General features: G+C 35.2%; 1 protein-coding gene and 1 non-coding gene across 2 annotated transcripts; one reads left to right on the forward strand and one right to left on the reverse strand.

Moving 5' to 3' along the window:
- Positions 1–965: 965 nt before the first annotated feature.
- On the reverse strand, positions 966–2525 carry LOC108209169 (probable WRKY transcription factor 53). The gene is made up of 3 exons (XM_017379949.2): positions 2221–2525; positions 1997–2122; positions 966–1611 (listed from the first exon to the last, which is right to left on the reverse strand). Exons 1-3 carry the CDS (start codon positions 2523–2525, stop codon positions 1032–1034), a joined length of 1011 nt encoding a protein of 336 aa, XP_017235438.1. The 3' UTR covers positions 966–1031.
- A 17237-nt stretch (positions 2526–19762) lies between these two features.
- On the forward strand, positions 19763–19869 carry LOC135150944 (small nucleolar RNA R71). The gene has a single exon (XR_010289404.1). It is a non-coding gene; the product is annotated as a small nucleolar RNA R71 (small nucleolar RNA).
- The last annotated feature ends 4308 nt before the right edge of the window (positions 19870–24177 follow it).

Below are 24177 nucleotides of genomic sequence, written 5' to 3' on the forward strand. Positions count from 1 at the left end.
ATGGCCTGATATCTCTTGAACCTCGTCACTGCCTTCATCACCCTAGTCATCTAACATGACAGGTTGTTTCCTTTTCTTGCTTATCAACGCTTCTTGCATTTCTCTCCTGATTTCAGTTGTTGCATTCGGACACTTGCTTATATCGGCATAATTACCAGTCAAGTGTTGCTTGAGTCTATTGATCCCCTGTTTTACTTGTTTTCCACAAAGAATACATTCAATACAGCCTTTCACTTCTGGATCAGGCCAATATCCATACTTCCATCCGGGATCAATTGACTTAGCCTTATGTTTAGGATCAGTTTTGGGATCAATTACTTCATTACTCTTTCCGGATTCAGCCATTACAAACACTATCAAAAATAGACATGCTTTATGTGTTATATATACAAGTGTATGATATGTATATAATTATGTGTTATAAATGTATACTTATGTACACACATATATGTTTCTACATACATATCTCATAAATATAATACATATATATACACAGGTATATACATATATATATCTATATATATGTAAGAGAACAAGGAAAAAAAGAATAGTGTGTGTGTGTAAGAGAAAAGAAGAAGAATCAAAGAAGAATTAAAGAAGAAAGAATACCTGATTGATTAATTTCTATCCAGTAGTCTCGTGTTTCTCTCTCTAGTTCGTTGAAAATTAGGGTTATGACGGCTGCTGTTATAACATATAAGTTATAAGATACACGTGTTGGGCTGGGCCTGGATAATTGGGCTGGACCGGGCCAAAAATTATTTGGGCTGGACCGGGTCAGAAACTAAGACGAATTAGACGAGAAAAGGCGAGAAAGGCGTCGTCTTATCCGCCTAGGCGGCCCTGGGCGTCGCCTACCCACTAAAAATCAAGACGGGTCGGACGCCTTCACATTTTTTACCGCCTTGCCGCCTAGGCGACGCCTAGGCGACGCCTAGGCGACGTCTTAACAACTATGGTCTACATCATAAAAAATACTACTAGCATATCGAAATTTATCTTAGATATACAAGCTTCTAAAAGTGGAATTACTAGAAAAATCCTGGCATATCGAATGGGAAATTAGAATCAAGGTTCACTTCATCAATTTGGAAGTCCAGGTCTAGTATCGGAGAGGTTGTGGTTGATGTGTTGGCTGATATTATCTCGGTATAATCAGAATCTGATAACTGTCCAAAGCTGTTCATCTGGTAAGGTGAAACCGAGAAGTAGCTTGATCCGGTTGTATCTGGAGAGATAAATGATGGAGAAAATGTCCCCATCAGATCCTCATTAACCAATTGTGAAAACGAAGAGAGCTGGCTATTGTATTCCATTCCAGAAGGAAAAGAGAAGGAATCCGCAGCTTCGTGTATTCTGCAGTCATCAGTTTTGACTCTTAGATTTGCTCTGAAGTTAATCAGCGCTTCATTTGGTGGTTGTGGACGATGATCACTACGATTCTGTTCTTGCTTTACTGGTTTTGCTGGAGGCACTGAGTTGCCAGCCTTGTGACAAGTATGTTTTCCCTTGTAAGTGATCTCAAAAATCGCGGAATCGTTATCCGATCTCTGAACTTGCTTTGTAGCTTGGCAACTTCGAGTCTTCCGGTATGTGCATCTGTAATAGCTTCTGCAGAAATAAACGTTTTCATAAGATTTATGATATCTGACCTTCATAAAATTTCATATTTATGCACTTGTGTATCCAACTTTTACATATTTACAGTAATACTATTCATTTCCGAGTCTAACACCCTCTTGTGTCGTGTTCGACACTTCGTATGCAACATGCATCTAGTGTGTTTTACATTATTGTTTTGAAAGAGATTAATACATGACATATTGTCTTTTTTCTTGTGCAGATTTTTCAGCGAATTAAAAGGCACTATAAATATTAAAAGGGGTATGTAGTTGTCGGATAAATGACTCTCCGCCTTTTTTTATTTAATAATTAAACACACTCAAACACGCACGAGTATTGTTTTTTTTTAATCAGTAGTGACGCTAACTCTTACCTTGGATGTGCAGCACCCAAAATGTCCTTCTGTCCGTACTTCCTCCAACTATATCCATCAGCAGAATTCTCCCCTCCATTATCCGAAGAAATTCTCACATGGTCTTTCCACGTAGGTAACGCCTTTCTGCAAATACGGAAAATAAATAATTAGTCGATATATCTCACTCGAAAGCAGGTCTGGTGGTAGCATGTATGCAACCATTGAAAGTCTTAATTAAATACCTTTTTTTTGAAACATCTCGGTGATGATCCTTGAAATCCCCACTTTCATAGGTAGAAATCGGAGATTCGGGCAGCTGAGCCAGCATTGCTGGCAATGTCTGAGGCTGCCCTGCTGATGACTCAGTCCAGTTGAGAAGCAGCAAGGCAGTGTCATATGAAGATAATATCTTCTGCAGCAGAGTTAGTAGATTTTCCGGAGACGAAGATGCTGTAGTCAAGTGAAATTTCAGCTGCTTTGCTACTTCCATTCCTTGGATCAGCTCACTTGCAATTGTACTCTTCTCAAACTCACTACTAGTTTCCATTTTTGGGTAAATTCTAGCTCAATCAGTTGATTTTTACTAATTCAGTAAATACACGACACGAAAGCACACAACACGACTATCAGATCTATGCTAGCAGATAGGGTAAAGGATGAGTTGAAGTATAAGTGAAGACTTTTACAACTCAATTGCATGCAGTGACATTGAAAGTTCACGAAAACACGACACGATTGCCAGGTCTAGGAGTGAAGGTGATGAAACACAGGAATGAAGATAAGTAGGTATTTAAAGAGCTGCCATTCTGGATTTGAGTGAGAATAATGTTAGTTAAGAGTGGTGAAGTTTGACTGAGAAACCGAGTTATTCATCAACTAGGCTTAGGTGGTATGGTATGAGTGGTAATTAGTGAGCGCAGGAATGACCAAGATGGGCCCCTCTCCCTGCTGACCAATTCAATTCTCTGAATATAAAACATGCAGAACCTCATTTTTTTATTAAATTAGTATCTATTCCAATACTTTTTGAGATGAGTCAGAATCGAACCCGGGTCTCCCGGGAGAGCAGAGGATAAACCCACCACTTGAACTATCCAATCGTGCTCAGCAGAAAGTTAATTAGTTTTATAATTACTTGGTAATTTTTTTTTAATCATGAATGAAAAGGGTTTTCAAAGTGAAAATTAAACTTTTCCTAAAATGTGGACATCACATAGTTCTGGTTCACACTATGTAGGACCAGTTTGGTTCCTGTGTACTGTGTAGTAGGGCATGAAAAGACAACAAGTGTTCAATTAAAAGCTTGGCCAGTATCAAAAGAGTTTGAAGATAAAATTTTATTTTAGTTTTTGTCTGTCATGTTCAAACAAGGTCCAAAATTGATGCACATAGCAATGATTTATTTTGGGGGGAAAATTAGGAGAATTAGATTATAGGTCATGAACTATTGACGTTTTAATGTCTAGGTATCTAAATTAGAAATTCCGTATTTTAGGTCATCTAACTTTTCCGTGTTCTGAATCCTCCGTTAAAAAGAAACTAGAGTTTTTGAGTTTCATACGGAAAAATTAGATTATAGGTCCTGAACTATTGACGTTTTAATGTCTAGATATCTAAATTAGAAATTCCGTATTTTAGGTCATCTAACTTTTCCGTGTTCTCTGATTTAAATCCTCCGTTAAAAAGAAACTAGGGTTTTTGAGTTTCATACTGATCAAAACAATTTAAATCCTCCGTTAAAAAGAAACTAGGGTTTTTGAGTTTCATACAGATCAAAACAATTTTGAAATGTTACTGATATCCAAACTCAAAGTCTAAGTAGTCAAATTGATGCTTAAGTCGCTACGGACACTCATATGACACCAATTTTTATAAAATGATATTAATTTATAAATTTTTAATACGATACAAATAACATTTTTTTCATTTATAACGAGGAGCTGGACTTTTTAAGTTAGCACCCATCTCAACTCCCAGATTCATATGTGTCCAGAAACTAGTCAAGCTAACGTGCTCGAGTGAATACAAATTCGCAATAAAAACAAATATTCACAAATTATGACGTCACTGATGATCTGGATTTGATTCCATTTTTGCCACGTAAAAAAAATGAAGTTTATAACATCTCTGGTGATCTGGATTTGATTCAATGTGATAATAAAATATTCGAATTATATAAAAAAGAAATCCTAGTAGCTCAGTTTCTCCACCAAAAGGAAACTAAGACCGGGTCTCTTGAGTAGAATGCTGACCATTTCAAACGTCTGAATTATTTCTCACTCCCTTCACTTAATCATTTCCGATTATGAGCACGGTTGGATAACTCAAGTGGTTAAGAGCTTATCTTCTGATTTCGATTAGATTAACATTCTGGATACTCGATGTATGCTTCCGATCATTTCGAATTTTGCATGTCGTATTAGTTCCGTATTTCATTTTGTTATATTCTGTCATATTCAGAGTCAAAATATGTTATCAAAATTTATAATTCAATTCGTATTAGTATTCGTCATACTCGGAGCCAAAATTTGGATCAGGAAATGCTAAAATTTCATGATTTAGCTCGTGCTCGTTTTGTTATAGTATTTTTCAGTAAGGATTTTGTAACGTGGACACACACTAAAAACCACTTTTTGAGTAGATGGAGAATTTTTATTGGCTAAAATCTCATTAATAATCATGATCTCTTTGCATGCACATAAATTATGACAAATAAAAAAATCTCCGGTTCAACAAAAAGTACTCCCTCTATCCTATTCATTTTGCTTTTCGAGAAGTCAAATTGACCAATTTTTGACGAAGCATTACAAATTATCTATTCATTATTTCTAAAATCTGAAAGCTTCATACTAATATAGACTAGATATACTTTCTAATGTTATGAGTTTTATTATTTTTCCACAATTATCTAATAAATGTAAATTTCAATCAAAATATAATCAATTTGACTGATCAAAAGTTAAAATGTACTTGTAAAAAAGGACGGAGGGAGTAGTTAATGTGTGCGCATAACACAAACTCTTTTCAATATAACTTCATTCAAGCACCAGCTTGTAATCATCACCATGAATATAGAAACCATACTTAATCGATTAATACATCATTCAGAAATTGATTGGAGAATAATATTAATCAAATATGTTCAACTCAGATATATTGAAATAATAATATTAAATAATTTTAAACCTATCATTTCTAAAAGACTACTCAAATTATAAAAATAATATTAGGATTATAATATTCAAATTATAAAAATCAAATGTTTAATAATAAAATGATCAAATAATTAATTACTGAGCTACTTTTATAATTACATTAAAAGTTTAAACAGAGATATTTTGTACTCCCTCCTTCTCTAAAAACACAAGACAAATTACTAATTTATGTTTAATTTGTAAGATAAAATATAGTCATGAGTGATCTAATTGGATTCGTATTTATGAGTATTTTAATACGGTGAAGATTTTATATTTAATACGAATATAAAATCAAAAATATTAATGATTAAAAATGTGTATTGGCAAACGTGAAAAAGATAAATGAGAAAAGTATTTAGAGACGGGGAGTAGTATATTTCAATGGAAAATATCGTATTCGGGCAGAAGGATGATTCGCGGCTTACGTTCACAAACTGCGTAATCATTCTTTCTAAAAACCTTTACTACTTTGACTTTGACATTTCGCTACTTCCAGAATTCACATGGACTGATGTGGTCCCCGTATTATATAAAGTACTCCTGTTCACACTTCTCCATCGAATCATCGATTGCAATTAAATTTATTGACCAGAAAGATTTTAAATTAGTTCGAGTGCAAGTATACTTGTATCCAGCAGAATAAGGATATTACTACAACTTTCGTGGTGTCGAACAAAAACAGAAAAATCACCACTTTAATCCGGCCTTTCATTTCACTAGGCCCAAATATCTGTTGAATCGTTTTCGGTTGATACTTGTTAATTGCTGGATTAACGAACATGGAGGATTCGTGATTTATTCGGAGACTGATTGAATTTTTCCGGACTAAACTAGTTACTAAAATTATTCTTAGAATCCTGGAAAGGGCAATTTTGAGATTTTAGAGTAATTGGTTCCTTGACATGGTATCAGAGCGAGGTTTGGTAGGAGGTCTCGGTTCGAGCCCCTGCCACCCCTAATATTCTCACAATTTAAGATGGGTACAAAGGCAAGTTATGCCCGATCCACTCTTCAACTCAAAATAATAGGATTTCGAAAGAAGGAGAGTGTTGAAATATAAGTATAAGATCCATAAAAGGACCTCATCTAACACTTTAAAGTTTTAGAGTTACAGGCTATACTTATTTGTCGATCTCTTTTTTCTCTTGCGAGTAATAATTTAAAATCTATGGATGTGAAAGCCATTCCAACGATGAAATGGATCATGGGCCGCTATTAAAATCAATTTAAACTTCAGAGATGGGGATGATGAAAGTTCACGAGCACTGGCCGCTGCTCTCAAAATAAGTTAGGAGTTTTTAGAGTAAACTTAAAAAAAATATTTCTTACTTAAAATAAAGAAAGAGGAGTAGAAATGAGAAATAAATTAAAATTTATAGGTGATTAAATTGTTTGAAGAAAAAATTAAACTCGTGAAATAAAAATTAGTATTCTCAATTTATTATAAATGCTTCCCATTTTTTACATAAACGGGTTAAGAAAAGTTAAATCCGGTTTCTTAGGAGGAAAGCCAAGTGTTATTGCCCAAACAAGCACTTAATATATCATTTAAAAACTAAGATTTTAAACTATAAACAAATTAAGATTTATAAATTATTAAAGTATTTAGATAATAAGATTAAAGTAGACAATTCTTTCGAGCTCGCCCAGCTTGAACGTTTAGTTAATTGAATCGAGTTCGGCCAAAAATTTTGTCTCATTTGATTAAAAGAGTATACTCGACTTAACTGGTGAAATTAAATAAATGAGCATGTATAGGTTTAGGTTCACAATTAAGGTATTTTAAATGAGCTTGCTTGATCGATTCGTTAAAATCAGCTCATTTAACTAAAAGCTGGTTCGACTCAACTCGTAAAATCAAACGAGTCAAGTTTAGGAAGAGGTTTTAGCTCCGTTAAGTTAAACACGTTATGCATCTATTTATAGGTTATTTCCAATATAAATAAATGTTATTGATTGTAGGTTATTTTAGTTTTTTTTTAATTTTTGTATAACTTATATTTAAAAAGATAATGATAGAATTTTCATCTTATGGTACATCACACGTATTTGAAACTGTTTTATGACGCAAGAATAAAGACCTCGAAATGATGTATTCACAAGGTAGTCTCATGTGGCTTAAACCCAGCCCTGAGCCCATAGCACCTTCAGATTTGTTTATAAAAAAATTTATGTTTTATAAATAAGCCCACCCAACTATTTGAGCCGTTCCTTTATATTACATACCTAGTCCAATGATTTGAACAAGCCACATTATAAACTTTACACCTACCAATCGTTCAATTAAAAGAAATTCGAGATGGATGCAAAGACACTTGCGGAGGCATGTAAGAAGGTTCATGGACGTGTGTATTTTCAATTAATTGTGTTGAGTGGTGTTGAGTTATATAAGCATTATGATGAGATGCTAGTTGAATTTGTTCATAGGTCTGCAAATGAGATAACTCAAAAACTAGCAAGAGTTACTCATTATATGTGAGGTATCCAGGAGTGGGCTGATACCGCTTCGGAGTTTATTTTTCCGATGCTAAGCAAGTACGTTTATGTTAAAAAAAAGAAGAAAAATACTATATCCAATCCTAAGGAAAGGAGCAGCAGCATAATGAGCAAACGTCTGCATTCTGAAAGCACGACTATCAGCCATGATCAAATTAGTCTGAAACTGTAACACCCCAGTCCTACATCGAGGAGTGTGGAGACTTTAATTCAGTTTATAAGCATAAGTACTACTACCAATTGCACCAACAAATCATGATCTTTTGGGGGCTTGTGGTGGGTTTGTGGATTACCCAAGCTGTTGCAATTGGACCAGTTTATTTTGGGCTTATTTTCGGATTCGGAGTTCGAGACTTGACCCGATTTTCGGAAAAGACTCGGGATTTGACCTGAGTTGTTTCAGAAACTATATGTTTACAAACACCAAATTCAGTCTCAAGTGACCAACAAAAATTTCGATCAAATTTAGCGTATTACATAAACAATGAGGATCTTCTGTGCATATCATTGCTGTCTTTCTCCGAAACAAACAGCTTGCACGTTGCGACTATACAAAATTGCTTGGGAATTATTTTTCGAAAAAAAAATGCAATGGTGGTCCGGCTCGAGTGGATGATTGATCCACTATCTTGTTAAACTTTTCTCCATGGACTCGGGCCTAACCACGTTTCTGTGAACTCCCTTCTTCCTTTGGATTTTCTATATTTAAGCATCAATAAAACAAAAATGACCCATTTGTTTCCACTCATATATGCATTTTTGAAAAGTTTATCCACTAGCTTGACAACTAAAAGAAGATTGTTAACTCATTGAATCTAGCTTAGTCACCAAGTTTACTTAGTGCCTCATAATAATTTAATCAGTATTTATTAGTCAGATGATCCATACATACAAGAGGATATGATACACCATAGTTTGGTGCACATCTGTAATAATATTCGATACTTGTTAGAAGATCAGATATATTCGAGAGAATGTCAAATTGATATTATTCCTTCACATATCAATTACCTAGAGGGGAATGTCAAATTAGTATATTTTCTAGATTTTAATTTTGATTAAGAACCGATGTTTCCGACAATCTTTTATAGAATATTAAAGATATAGCGGGTAGCGGAATTGAACCCGCCTTGTTAGGTTGAAAGGTTAGGAGTTGTAGTCGACATCGATTCAACATTTTGAATGTTTCTAATTTCAGTATTTTTAACGTTTCTAATTCAAATCGAACATGAAACTTTGATTTCACCCGCTTCTTTATAGAAGATGCGAAGATGTGAACTATATTCGCTCTTTTAGAGAAGATGTGAAGGTGTGAAATACATTACAAAATAGAACTCTAGTATTGTAATTTAATTGTTTCTTGATAATAAGTTTTTTCTGTAGTGATATTATAATATGTGAAATAAATTACAAAATAGACCCCATCTACGATCGTAACAAGTTCTTTATCCGTGATATCATTAATACAATAACGTTGTGTTTGGTTGGGGTGAATGGAATGGAATGGAACCAAATGAGTATAAAGAAAAGAAAATAATAGAGTGGAGGAGGGAGGACTTTGAAAAAAAATGAGTGATTGCAAATTTTGTATGATAAGATTTGTGTTAGTAAAATAGGTATGATAAGAAATGGAGCATTCCTTCACAAAATGGAGGGCTTGAGCTCTAGTTAAGGGTGATGGAAATGGAATGGTGGAAGGAATGAAATTATTACACATTCAACTAAAATATAGTTCATATCTCAATTCATTCCCTCCATTTTCATTCACCCCAACCTAACGCAACATAATAACGAAGGCCCGCATCTTATGTGATGCAAAATGATCAATTTTGAATCTTCCCAATAGTTTGTTACGGTTTTATACCTTATAAATTAATAGATGCAGGTAAATATGCAGCAGTAATCACACTATGTATTGTAGAATACATATGGTAACCAGAAAATCATGAGATAAATGTAAAAGTTATGTGTAGAAATCGGAGCAGACTGCTTAATGCTTAAAATACAAATTGCCTCTTAGCCATTGGTTAAGGTTAAGATATCCAAACAAGATCAGATGTTGGTGCTACTAAAATTATCTACAAAGTAATCACTAAGATATGGATTCCCCACCATTTTGCCATGTCTTTTTCCCCTCCACTATTTGTTTTTTGTTTTTTATACTTTCTGGTAGCTTATATAAGGCTTAATTAGTTGGTTGTTCAATCAGATTTATCAACAGAGCTAGCAAAGGCCAATGATAAAATTCAGAAAATTTTAACATTATGTCTAGCTACATATATTTTGTACAATTAAATTTTTACTCTTCAAGGCATTGGTTGCTTACTCTCCCTCAAGGGCTTCTGGATTGGGCCATTTAATAGAATTATTCTATTAAAAAGGGCTTGCTAGGAGCACTTTGAGGGGGAGTCAACAGCCCTTGCCTTGCTTAATGCACTCTGCTGCAAACAAGTCAGGTGGTTGATGAAGATTTGAACAACAATGGCTACATATCATTGCTCACTCTCCCTCAAAGGCTTCCGAGATATTATTCTGTCCTATGGAATCATTTTTCCGGAAGCAGTTGGGGGCGAGTGGATAATGGTTTGCCATGATTAAGATTTATACGAAGTTTGATATCTGCATTATTTATTTTCGTATCCTTAGATGGAAATATATGTGAAGTGGAGTAATATAAGTTTGTAGCAGTGATTCGGTTGAGACCGGGTTTTTTTAGTTACGGGAGCACTGAAAATATTTGTTCCTCTCTTTTGTAAGTGTGAGAATCATTATTTTCATTCTTAAACCCTAAAACATGCTCTGCATAGCTGAAGCATGAAATATTTGATATTTATGCAACATGCAGAAAGTAGATAATTATTTAGAAATCGAGAGCTCAGAAGTCAGACGCCACTTATCAAAAAGAAGCAGCTAGAAAGTCATGCATGGGTCGTCTAACTTTAGCAGTAGTGCTGTGTATGCGACAACTGATCTAGTCAAATAATCACACATTCTATCTTCAAATCCAACTTGATCTACAAACACTCCCTCCAACAACTTTAGTTTCCATATGAGATATGACAAAGATCAGAACACCTTGGGTAATAGTAAGAGTTTAGGGTTAACTGTTGAAGATTTAGTGCAGGCAATAATTCGTAAAATTTAAATTCTGTCATATTTATTATGTCTGTATGGTTTCGAAAAATAATGCCTGTCTATGAAGTTATGGATTGAAGTCTGAAGAAACTATGGTTGGCAATTATTTCAGATATTCGGGTTCAAGTTGGGTTGACAGACTCGTGACCCAACCCGAACCCAAAAAACTCTGACAGGAATTCATAGTTTACGGTTCGAATGCGTCTGAAATTGTGAGGCCAGATTTTGTCACCGTCCACAGGCTTAACCTAGTGACAACACATCTTATATGGTTATGAAAATATAAAGGCAGAAAGAGGGGTGCATGTGATGACAGCAAGGGAAAACCCCACCACACAGGCAGAGCAGCAGCTGGCAAATAAGCAGTGGGATAACTTTAGTTGAAAAATAGAACTCTGTGATGCATACCCATTTTTAATCTTAACTACATAAAGTGTCATTTGCTCTTTACTCTTTACTGCCCAACAGAGAGCCAATGAAATGTATCCCATCAGGCTCTCAGAGTCCCCAGTACTCAATGTACTATCCAGTGGTCACTGTTAAAATTGTGTATGTGTGTGTTTGCGTTTGCCACCACCACTGTCCTGGCCCTTACCATGTACTACAGTATTAATTGTGAAGGAGTACCAGGAGGAATCATCTCTGTCGTGTTTTGTTTGTTTCTACATGGGAATTACTCATGTTACCTACCCACAACTTTAATTTCGCAGCACAGGTGCTGGAATGTGTTTGGTTTTAGCTGGTGTGTAGACCCGACAATTCGTGTCATGTACCTGCTACTCAAACACGACACGAAATAAATTCGTGTACTGAAATCTAAACACGAACAAGAAACGGAAAAAAACGGAACAACATCACACGACACATCACACGACAGGAAGTACACGAAATTTTTTTGTACATTTGCATTGAGTTGATATATTGATATGGCTTCGGGTCCGTGAGAGATGCATGCTGTAATACCTGCAGAAAGTCTGCTATAAAATCTAATTTACACGGAGTTTGATATCTTTACTTGATTGATATTGTTAAGTTCATATTTACTTACTTGTTGTATTATCCACAGTTTGACTCAAACGAGAACTATATATACTCGGGGAAAAAATCAGAGTAAGCTAAATATTTCGTATTTTTTTCTTATCTTATATATAAAAAAACCAAGTAATGTGGTCATGTGTAAGTGCAGTAGTGTATTGCTTCACTGGATGCAGCTAGCTCATGTACTAGTTTATAGTTTAAGATTCACCGACCGAGCTAGCTACCTATATATATGTTCTTCGATGTACTTACAATGGGGCCGTTTGGGTGAGCTTAAAATAAGTGCTTATTGTTTAAAATAAAAAAGTGAAGTAAAAGTTAGAAGTAAGTTAAGACTTATAAGTGATAAAAGTGTTTGGGAAATAAGTAGAAGCCGTGAGACAAAAGCTAGTAATCGTAGCTTTTTTTAAGTGCTTCTTGACTTCTTACACAAACGGTACAAATAAGTGCTTCTAACTTATAATTCAGAAGCCGGGCTTATAAGCCGGTGCCAAACACCCACAATATATGTATTTCACGATGATATTCAAATTAAGAATAGGTAGGGGTACTCAGCTCCGAACGTACCTCGTAGCTTCCGTTATCTTTAAATGGAGAATTTTTTTTCTAATTAATTCACTCAAATTCGACCTTAATGCGGTAATATCTAATTGTAACACAGTTGCAGAATCCACAGTAATATACCGGCCGTTCCTGATGAGCAAGTGGATCGAGAGAAACACGCACTACAAGAGAAACGGGTAAATTTGACGATTCTTGTTCAAATTTACCCGTTTTTCTTGTAGTGAATGAAAGCGTCCAAATTTTTATAGGCAAGTCTGCGTACACAAATATACTATGAATCTCCCTTAAACTGCCCGATAACACAATAACATATATACATACAAATCTCTCACACAACACAATCTCCTGTATTAAGCAAGCTCTTGGTTCTTCTCCACAAGCCTCACATTCTCCGCAGATCTAAGCACATTGGCCTACATTGTCATAATCGAAGGCTAAACATAAATCATCGTTCATCCGCAGAATCTAAGCAATGTATATAAACATTTAAAACGATACGCTAAGTGTGTACCTGATCCTCTGTGATTTCGACAGCGAAGCCATCCACAATAACCAGAGACAACGTTTTGTTGTAGCTGCCTGGCTGAAGATAATTCTCCAGCAACTCGTCATGCTTCTTGCTCAAGTACAAATCCAGCTTATTCCCCCCTTTCTTCGTTCTGCAACAAGGGTTTAACACGTTTACAATGATAACACAGAAAACAAAAAATGATACATTTTTCAACTTATAAGTTAGTTATAAGCGGAGATAGGTAGTGCAAAAGGTGCAGAAGTGACCTAAAAGATCGGAGGCGGTCATACTGAGGATCATAGTTCATGAAAACAAAGTATAACTCAGGAGCTTTGGTACTTTCCATCGACCACTTTTTCTTGGCTTGGCGATCTCAATATTATTGGTACTTGCTAGCTGCTTTCGGTTGTGGGGACTTGGGTTTATATATACAGCGGATGCCTTGATATTTACCTGCCATGCATGTGATGCCTATTTATTTATGCACTCTCCATCACCTCATCCATACCATTTATTGCAACATGGAGTTTGACAACTTTTTTGAGCACTAATTACATAAGAAAAATGTTTCACGCATAAAATTGAATATCAATAATATTTGTTAAAGTTTGATCAATATTATGTATAAAATATTTTCATAACAAAATCTAATCATGGTATTGATCTAAATCCGAATCGGAAATTCAAAAAACTAAAATCTATATATATATATATATATATATATATATATATATAATATTATATTATGTGGTAAATAAAGTATTATATATATATATGTGTGTAATAATATATTATATATGGTACTGTTATATATTGTAATCTGTACATTATTTACTATTCATAAAATATTTTTAATTAATAATTAACTCCAAGACATGTAGAATACATAATTATATGTTGTAATATATTATAAGTTTATCAATTAAAACTCGATTTTCATATAATTGAAAATTTAAGTTGATAACGATAAACATTCACTTGTCATGAGATATGAATAATTATTTTTCTATTTTAAGTGTTATTATCATGGTATGTGAATTGTGATATTTTAATTTCGGGTTTGGGTTTCGTGTATTTCAGATTTTGGATATATCTATATTTAATTTAGAAAAAATTCGGACTTTAAGTATCTGATCCAAAATCCATCTAATCGGGTTTGATTTTCATTTTCGCATATTTTTCGGATTCATATCTAGTTCAGATATGGATAGAAAATTCAAGTTTGGATTTAGATATTGATATATTCGATTCGATCCGACTAGATTGTCATCTCTAACCTATTCATTTCTTACATATTTGAACCCTTTTTACTGGATATAAATTAATTTTTCAAACAAATAAATTAAATATCAATTAAATATTTAATATTAAAATTATATAAATCTAATTTTAAAATAAATTCATATTTTCATAAATAAATGTCGGACGAATATGTCCATTATCCAAAATGGATGAATTATTTATTGTTGAACTCGATTAAGTCATTATCATGTCGTGAGCCTTGCATAAGGGAAAGAAATTTTTTTCGATAATATTAATTCATTATACGTCAGATATGCAGTCCTGGTGACTGGTGAGTAGCGGAATGAAGGCGATGAAAACCCTAACCTATAGCTATATATATACAGGTTAAAGGTTATAAATTGACTTTGTAAAATGTTACCACTTCCGTCCCTTTTTATTTGTCATTTTGACTTTTTGCACTTAACTTAAGGTAGTTCAAGAACATACTTCTACTTATTATTTTTTAAATTTTTTTTTTGAATTAAAGTTTATATTTTATATTTTCATTCACAAAAAGAAAAATTTAAAAATAATGAGCTAAATTATATTTTTTACTCATCTTAAATTACGTGCAAAAAGTTAAAGTGAAAAATAAAAAAAAACGGAAGTAGCAATTGTAAACAGGTTTTGATTAGTTGGCCGCTTCAAGCAACATGTGATTAGCATAAACCGAAAGGCAGACGCGCTCTCTCCTTGGTTAATTACAAAATTTTGGAATATAATGATTCACACGCTTGCAGTGTCGCAAAAAGTCAACACTGGCAGTCATCTCAGTATGCATTCACATTAGAAATCGCCAATTCGTCCGGCTAATTGCTAAAGTTGAAACGGATTTTCTTATAGAGTCCTACTCCAATATATAGCAAGCTAAAATACAAACTAAAAACTACTCACTCATCTACATATTGTTCGCACAAAATCACGCAAGCGTACGTGGTCACAAGTAGTATAGAAATTTAATCCAGTTCGTTCCCACAGAGACTAGTGTATTCAAGAGTATGCACTTATGCACCAATGTATGGCTATTATTCAATGCTCGGACAATTAACAAATTGGTTGGTTTTATCTAAATTAACTAATTAAGGTCGAATTATAACTAAGAGAATTAAAATCGAATTACTAATGAGAATAAAACATGGGATTCTAACTTCATTATATACTCCATTCAGAGTTATGCCTTATCGATATGTGATGGTTGATAACTAATCAGAAAACATGAAACTGATACACGCTAACTGTCGTTATACGTGCACCATACTGCTACACATCCACAATTAAGATAGAAGGTAAACAGACACCAATTATGCTTAGACCCTATATGTCTATAGAATTTGAAAACATAACGGTTGAAGAACAAGTTATCTATCAAGATTACATAGGGCGATGCAAGATGGTTAAAATTACACCACTAATCATGTATATCGCATACATAATCCTATGTTCGCATGGCAAATTCTAAATCAATATATCCACTGTCGCTTCAATAAAGATTAACAAACAATCTAAGATGTTAGCTACGCATCCAAGACGAATAAGCACAACCAATACGAAGAAATCAAACATTCATCACACAAATAATAGGCTGAAATCCATATATAAATCCGCTAGAATCCCACGATAATGATTAGTTCATAATCGAACCACTCATCATCATGGGTTCGAATGTAAACATGGTACGGAATAGTCTAAACAATATTAAAAGAGTAAAACAAGAGTTTCGAAACAAATCCGAATGAGCATCCAAAGTTACGCCTCCTTCGAAGAATTACAAAGATGAAATTATGAACTAGATCTTCTTCGTAGCCGTCACGTGCTCCTTGGAATGATTCTAGGTTATTAGACTTCTCCATTGAGCTTTGATTTAAGTCCCACACCGATCGGGCCTTCAAACGGATCAAGAATAGGAAATTCGGGCTTTTTCTCCCAACAGAATGGGGTGGAGACCCCGTCAGTGGGGTGGAGACCCCGTCAGTGGGGTGGAGACCCCGTCTTGGCAGCCTCTATTCTGCTGAAGTGGGGTGGAGACCCCATCAGTGGGGTGGAGACCCCATCTTGGCAGATTTTTCTCCTTCAGAACGGGGTGGAGACCCCATAAATGGGGTGGAGACCCCATTTGGGCAGCCCCGAACGCTCTTGGAACCTTCCTTCCCTTTTCTCCTTCCTTGCTCGCTCGATCCTTACGCCGTTTCTTTCACCTTTTAGCCTTTAATCCACCCTTTATCCTCCTCCTAGGAAACCTACACAACACCACAAGAACCCATCAAAAACACCACATACTTGAGGCCAAATCATCACTTTAAGTCGAAACGAAGGCATTCCAAGTGGATATAAAATCCACTTATCACACCCCCAAACTTAAACCGATGCTTGTCCTCAAGCATAGACAAACACACAAACTACTAATGCAATGCATGAATGCAACTATATGTCTACTTGAATCATGAAGTGTAATCCTTGTTAACATAGAATCCTCAGAATATGCAACATTCTCGGCATTCATCTCTATCACATATTAGCCAAGTTCTCTTCCACTACAAGTGTGAAGTGCATCGTGTGTGCTAGCATGCTCTCTAGTGAAACAAAACAAAGACTATCAAACTTCAACAGAGTCCTCACTATGAGCCGTTAATCAGAATCAAGCTTAAACACTTCTTTACTAAAGAGTCAACTACAATTTAGGGTCACTAAAGAATTCCTATGCCTTTCCTATTTTTTTCTATTTTTTTTTCTTTTTTTTGCTAAGTCTAAGGGTGGGACGCTTCTCAGTGTAAATGAGTCACGACCGCCATTCGACTTCGCTTATTCTTCTTTTTTTCTTTTTTTTTAATCAAGAATTTCTCTAGTAATCAAGGGTTGTGAAAAGTCACCAAGAATTTGCTATTTCTAATACATTTGCACTTAATACCAGCACAAGTACATGGATCGTCCCTTTCACATGACATTGCATTTTACCCATTGATCTCAAAGGAGTACCTGATAATTTTTATTCTTTCTTTTTTTTTTTTCTTTTTTTTAGAAAGGCATACTTATCCCTTAACTCCCCCAAACTTAAGATTTACAAACTCTAAGTTCAAAAAGGGAATAATCCAAACTCTACGCCCGACTCAACGCAAGGACTCAAGAAATAAGTTAGTCTAAGTCTTATCTCTAGAGCATAAGTGTAATTACAATTTTCACACAAGCAGTTTCCAAGTAACAAGGCATCACATATGATCAAGATTACTAGCCAAGAAATTATGCACATAAACTCATCATAGGAAATCAACTTGGGAAACAACTTCAAGATTCATGCAAATGCAACTATATGAAACTACTAACATATACTAAACACAAGCATATAAAAAAAACTAACTAATATGCAAACAATATGAGATAATATGCTAAACTATATGCATCATGCAGCTTATATGAACACACACTACTACTAGTCCTTAGATTACCACCCCCAAACTTAAAATATTCAATGTCCTCATTGAAGGTGATAAAAAGGATAGACACGTACCTAGATGTCGGGAGGATCACCCTCCTCGGGTGGAGGATCAGGTGGTGAATATACCATGCCATCTCCAAACACTGGCCAATCAACCTCAACACCAATGGCTCGAAAAGCACTCCCAAGAGCCTGAGTCAAATCCTTTGCAAACCGGCGGTGAATTTCATGCATGTCGTCTATGCGCCGTGACAACCTTCTAAATTGCACATCACTTAAGAGATCCGGTGGTAGCTTGAGTTCGATTATAGGAGCTTCTTCAATAGATGGTTTAAGATGCTCCTGAAAATTTCTAGGCTCTTCTACTCCTTCATCTTCGAAATCAGAATCCCCTGTTAAGACGCTCTCTAAGGTACATGGCCTTGGCTTTTGCTCCATCTCAAACTTTTCAACAGCTTCTAGTGGCTCCACCTTAAAGCATTCTTCTTCGTCGGTTGGAAATTTCATTGCGTTGAACACCTTAAAAGTGACACTCTGATCTTGAACTCTCATTGTAAGCTCTCCTTTTTGCACATCGACCAAAGTTTGGCCTGTAGCTAAGAACGGCCTTCCCAAGATAATAGGAATCTTCTTATCCTCCTCAAAGTCTAGAATGACAAAATCAGCAGGGAAGATGAGCTTATCTACCTTAACCAAGACATCTTCCACTATACCTCTCGGGTAAGTGATGGACCGATCAGCCAGTTGTAATGACATGTTCGTAGGTTTCGGCTCCGGCAGCCCAAGTTTCTTGAAGACAGACAAGGGCATCAGATTGATACTAGCTCCCAAATCACATAAACACTTGTCGAAGGACAATTGCCCAAATATAGTACACGGGATTGTGAAGCTTCCCGGATCTTTCAGCTTCGGGGGCAATTTCTGTTGCAACACAGCACTACACTCCTCGGTCAAAGCCACAGTTTCCAATTCCTCAAGTTTGAGTTTTCGAGATAGAATGCCTTTCATGAATTTAGCATAACTCGGCATTTGTTCCAGAGCCTCCGCAAAAGGTATGTTGATTTGTAATTTCTTGAAGACCTCTAGAAATTTTGCGAATTGTTTGTCGAGCTTATGCTTTTGAAGTCTCTTCGGAAAAGGTGGAGGTTGATACACTTGCTTGACCCCAATATCAGCTTTCGGGCTAGATTTCTCGGCTGAATCCTTGCTTGCTTCCTCGTTGATTTTATTCTTGTCAGCTTCAACAACAGTTTTTCCACTATCTGACTTAGATGAGAGCACGGGTGTTTCAACCTGTTGATCACTCTCTTCCTTGTTTTGCTCTGTTGCTGATTCTTTTTCCTTCGTAACCTTTCCGGACCTTAAGGTGACAGCCTGTACCTGTTCCTTCATCTCTTTCTTACCCGGATTGACCTCGGTATCACTAGGAAGCGTTCCTTATGGTCTGTTTATCAACGCGTTAGCAATCTTCCCAATCTGATTCTCCAAAGTTTTGATTGACACCGCTTGGCTTTTAATCATTAATTTCATCTCTTCCCATTCAGATCGTTCGTTGGAAGACTGTCCAGCCACCCCATGATTTTGTTGCTGGAATCCAGGTGGATGGAATTGCTGCTTCGGTGCAAACCGTTGTTGAAAACCAGAAGGGTTGAAAGGTCTAGCTCCTTGCTGCTGAAATTGTTGTTGCTGTTGTGGCATGAAGTTCTGATTATTGCTCCAGCTGAAATTCGGATGATTTCGATTATTCGGGTGATAAGTAGCCGGAGCTGGCTGCTGAGATCGCTGAAAATTGCTAACAAACTGAGCTGACTCGCTAGATATGGCACACTGATCAGTGGAATGTGTACCCGCACAAAGCTCACAAACTGAAGGTGGCTGCTGAATCCCCAAGTTTACCAAAGAATCCATCTTCATAGTAAGAGCCTTGATTTGCGCAGTCAAGGCTGTAGTAGCATCAACATCATCTCCTTGTAGGATTCTGATATTCATTTGCAGCCATCATCTCGATCAACTCATAAGCCTCCTCATAGCTCTTAGCCCATAGAGCTCCACCTGATGCTGCATCGAGCATTGGCCTCGATTGAGGACCCAAGCCATTATAGAAGCAATTTATCACCATCCAATCAGGCATCCCATGATGTGGGCACTTTCGCAGCATCTCCTTGTAGCGTTCTCATGCTTCACATAAAGTTTCACCAGATAGCTGAGAGAATTGAGTGATAGCATTCCTCATTGCAGCTGTTTTGGCCATAGGGAAGAACTTAGAAAGAAATTTCTGAGCCAGATCCTCCCATGTCGTAATAGATCCTGCAGGAAGAGAATGCAACCATCCTTTAGCTTTATATCTCAGAGAGAATGGAAACAACCTCAATCTGATGGCATCGTCAGTAACACCATTGAACTTGAAAGTGTCGCAGATCTCAATGAAGTCCCGAATATGCGTATTAGGATCCTCAATCAGAGAACCCCCAAACTGCACTGAGTTCTGCACCATCTGAATAGTGCTCGGTTTGATCTCGAAAGTGGTGGCCTGAATTGCTGGCCTGATAATGCTCGACTGAATGTCATTGATTTTAGGCTCAGAGAAAGCCTTAAGAGCCTTAGTATCATTTGCAACTGGTGGTTGATCAACCATTGTAGTAATCTCTATCGTTTCTTCCTTAACCAATGCTTCCTTACGAGCCTGAGAACGTGTTCGCATACACGTCACTCAAGTACCTGAAACACACACACGAACAAAAGTGAGAAAAGAATCCAAGTCACTGAACTTTAACGACCACTAATGACAAGCACATAAACTAAAATATAACACCGAGTCTCCGGCAGCGGCGCCAAAAACTTGTTCGCACAAAATCACGCAAGCGTACGTGGTCACAAGTAGTATAGAAATTTAATTCAGTTCGTTCCCACAGAGACTAGTGTATTCAAGAGTATGCACTTATGCACCAATGTATGGCTATTATTCAATGCTCGGACAATTAACAAATTGGTTGGTTTTATCTAAATTAACTAATTAAGGTCGAATTATAACTAAGAGAATTAAAATCGAATTACTAATGAGAATAAAACATGGGATTCTAACTTCATTATATACTCCATTCAGAGTTATGCCTTATCGATATGTGATGGTTGATAACTAATCAGATAACACGAAACTGATACACGCTAACTGTCGTTATACGTGCACCATACTGCTACACATCCACAATTAAGATAGAAGGTAAACAGACACAAATTATGCTTAGACCCTATATGTATATAGAATTTGAAAACATAACGGTTGAAGAACAAGTTATCTATCAAGATTACATAGGGCGATGCAAGATGGTTAAAATTACACCACTAATCATGTATATCGCATACATAATCCTATGTTCGCATGGCAAGTTCTAAATCAATATATCCACTGTCGCTTCAATAAAGATTAACAAACAATCTAAGATGTTAGCTACGCATCCAAGACGAATAAGCACAACCAATACGAAGAAATCAAACATTCATCACACAAATAATTAAGGCAAATCAACTACTGAAATCCATATATAAATCCGCTAGAATCCCACGATAATGATTAGTTCATAATCGAACCACTCATCATCATGGGTTCGAATGTAAACATGGTACGGAATAGTCTAAACAATATTAAAAGAGTAAAACAAGAGTTTCGAAACAAATCCGAATGAGCATCCAAAGTTACGCCTCCTTCGAAGAATTACAAAGATGAAATTATGAACTAGATCTTCTTCGTAGCCGTCACGTGCTACTTGGAATGATTCTAGGTTATTAGACTTCTCCCTTGAGCTTTGATTTAAGTCCCACAGCGATCGGGCCTTCAAACGGATCAAGAATAGGAAATTCGGGCTTTTTCTCCCAACAGAATGGGGTGGAGACCCCGTCAGTGGTGTGGAGACCCTGTCAGTGGGGTGGAGACCCCGTCTTGGCAGCCTCTATTCTGCTGAAGTGGGGTGGAGACCCCATCAGTGGGGTGGAGACCCCATCTTGGCAGATTTTTCTCCTTCAGAACAGGGTGGAGACCCCATAAATGGGGTGGAGACCCCATTTGGGCAGCCCCGAACGCTCTTGGAACCTTCCTTCCCCTTTCACCTTCCTTGCTCGCTCGATCCTTACGCCGTTTCTTTCACCTTTTAGCCTTTAATCCACCCTTTATCCTCCTCCTAGGAAACCTACACAACACCACAAGAACACATTAAAAACACCACATACTTGAGGCCAAATCATCACTTTAAGTCGAAACGAAGGCATTCCAAGTGGATATAAAATCCACTTATCACATATATATGTCTTATATCTACACATACAATCTATATATATCATCACAATCATCCAATATATACTATCAAAGCCGCTACAACCATCAAATAACATCAATATATTTGATCATCAAAAATAGGGAATCATCATATTCTGTCCATATTCTGTTCTCTGTTCTCTTTATTTGACTAATTTCTGAAGTTGTGATCACTAATTTCTAAAGGGGATAAATATCAAATAGGTGACTCGTTTCGTCCAAATATATCAATTGAGTTACTGCTTTCCAAATTGACTCAAATTAAACACTCATTAGAAAAATTTGTATCAAAAATATCATTCTATCGTTAGTCAAAATTTTGAAAGTATTATATATTGAGTTTCGCATATTTTTTTATGAATGGTATTACATCTAAACTAAAGATTCTGAGTCCTACTATTTTCACTAATATTTTTAGATTTTTAAAATTTTATCAACTATTTATTTTTAATTTTTTGATTGTTTTATTTGATTTAAATAAAAATAAATAGAAGATAAATTTTTAAAAATCTAAAAATATTATCAAAAATACTAGAACTCAGAATCTTTCATTTAGATGTAACACCATTCATAAAAAATGTGCGAAACTTAATATATAATACTTTTAAAATTTCGACTAACGATAGAGTGATAATTTTGATACAAATTTTTCTAATGAGTGCCTAATTTGAGTCAATTTGGAAATCAGTAACTCAATTGATACATTTGGACGAAACGAGTCACCTATTTGATATTTATCCCATTTCTAAAGCAGTAATCACTAATTTCTGAAGCGAATATCACTAAAATATATAACAGCGACCAGCGAATTTATTAGCAAATTTGCCGACTAGTGGGGCTGAGTGGAGGGGTGGCAGGGTGGTGTTCGGGATCGAGATAGGTGGTTGGATGATGGGTCATGCAAATGGGGTGCGTAGATAGTGTAAAATAGAAGGTTCTTAGTTTGTATTTTAAGAATGGTTTGTATTTGATCACTAGCCTATATATATATATATATATATACATATATATATATATATATATATATATATAGGCCAAATTCCAGAGAAGGACTCCTTATATGGAGTTACATAGCGCGTCACTATAAATCATCAATTTTATCATAAATTCTGTTATAGAATACATATAAAACGCGATTCTAATATAGAATATTATGAAATAAATCTATTTTAATTAATTTAACACTTAAAATTTGATTAAAAAAAGTATATTTTTAGAACTGATTCTACAACAGAATAATTCTGGATGATTATTATTCTGTTATAGAATCATGTTGAGATATTGCATAATTTTAGATGATCTTTGGAATAAAAAATTTGTATAACTTCGTTTTCGGTTTAATAATCAAAATTTGCAATTGTATTTCATAAAAAATATAATAAAATATATATTATTAATATATTTATAATGGCGTGCTACGTAACTCCATATAACAGGGTATGCCATGGAGTGCAACCATATATATATATATATATATATATATATATATATATATATATATATATATATATATATATATATATATATATATATATATCCACGGGACACATTAACAACTTCTTTTTAAGTTGATGTTGTATTTATAATGATTCCAATCAATAATAATAATAACCCCTACATGTACAAAAATTCATATGAATGAAAATCCTCCATTTAAATTAAAAATAATTGTTAGTGTGTACTTATGAACACAAAAACTCAGTTAAAATTAAGTACTCCGAGTATTAAAAATTATGTATAACGCGACCTATTTATTTTTATACAGGTTTCATTTTGTATATCTCATCACTTGTATACGTTCTAAAAATAGTAATTTTAATAATGCAAAATATTATTGCATCTCCTACTTTCTTCCACCATCTCTAAACATTATTTTACCAACTACTTTTCTCTAATACTACAAATCTATTATAAATATAAGGGAAATTATTAATGGTACCATCATGATATTGAAATTTATGAATGGTACCAATACGTGTTTTTGACTTACAAGCGGTACCACTCAGTATATGATCCGTTAGCAAAACTACCATTCTGTCTATCAAAACGTTAAGTTAATGTTAGTTGACCGTATTTATCCTGTATTTTCTTTTAAAAACCAAAAAATATAACTGAAATATGTATTTTTTCATTATGTTCTTTCGGTTGTTGAATTCTTATGAATTAAATATCTTTTTAATCATGTTGTCGATGTCCATTTTTAAGAGTTTGAGTAATCAAATCAAAATTTTAGAC

This window comes from Daucus carota, chromosome 2, assembly GCF_001625215.2.
Source record: "Daucus carota subsp. sativus chromosome 2, DH1 v3.0, whole genome shotgun sequence".
Classification (NCBI taxonomy): Eukaryota; Viridiplantae; Streptophyta; class Magnoliopsida; order Apiales; family Apiaceae; genus Daucus; species Daucus carota.

Coding starts and splice junctions, on each gene's coding strand:
- LOC108209169 (XM_017379949.2), bottom strand. CDS start 2,525: ATGGAAACTAGTAGTGAGTTTGAGAAGAGTACAATTGCAAGTGAGCTG. Junction 2,123..2,220: donor CGAGATGTTTCAAAAAAAAG/GTATTTAATTAA, acceptor CCGTATTTGCAG/AAAGGCGTTACCTACGTGGA. Junction 1,612..1,996: donor TTGGGTGCTGCACATCCAAG/GTAAGAGTTAGC, acceptor TTATTTCTGCAG/AAGCTATTACAGATGCACAT.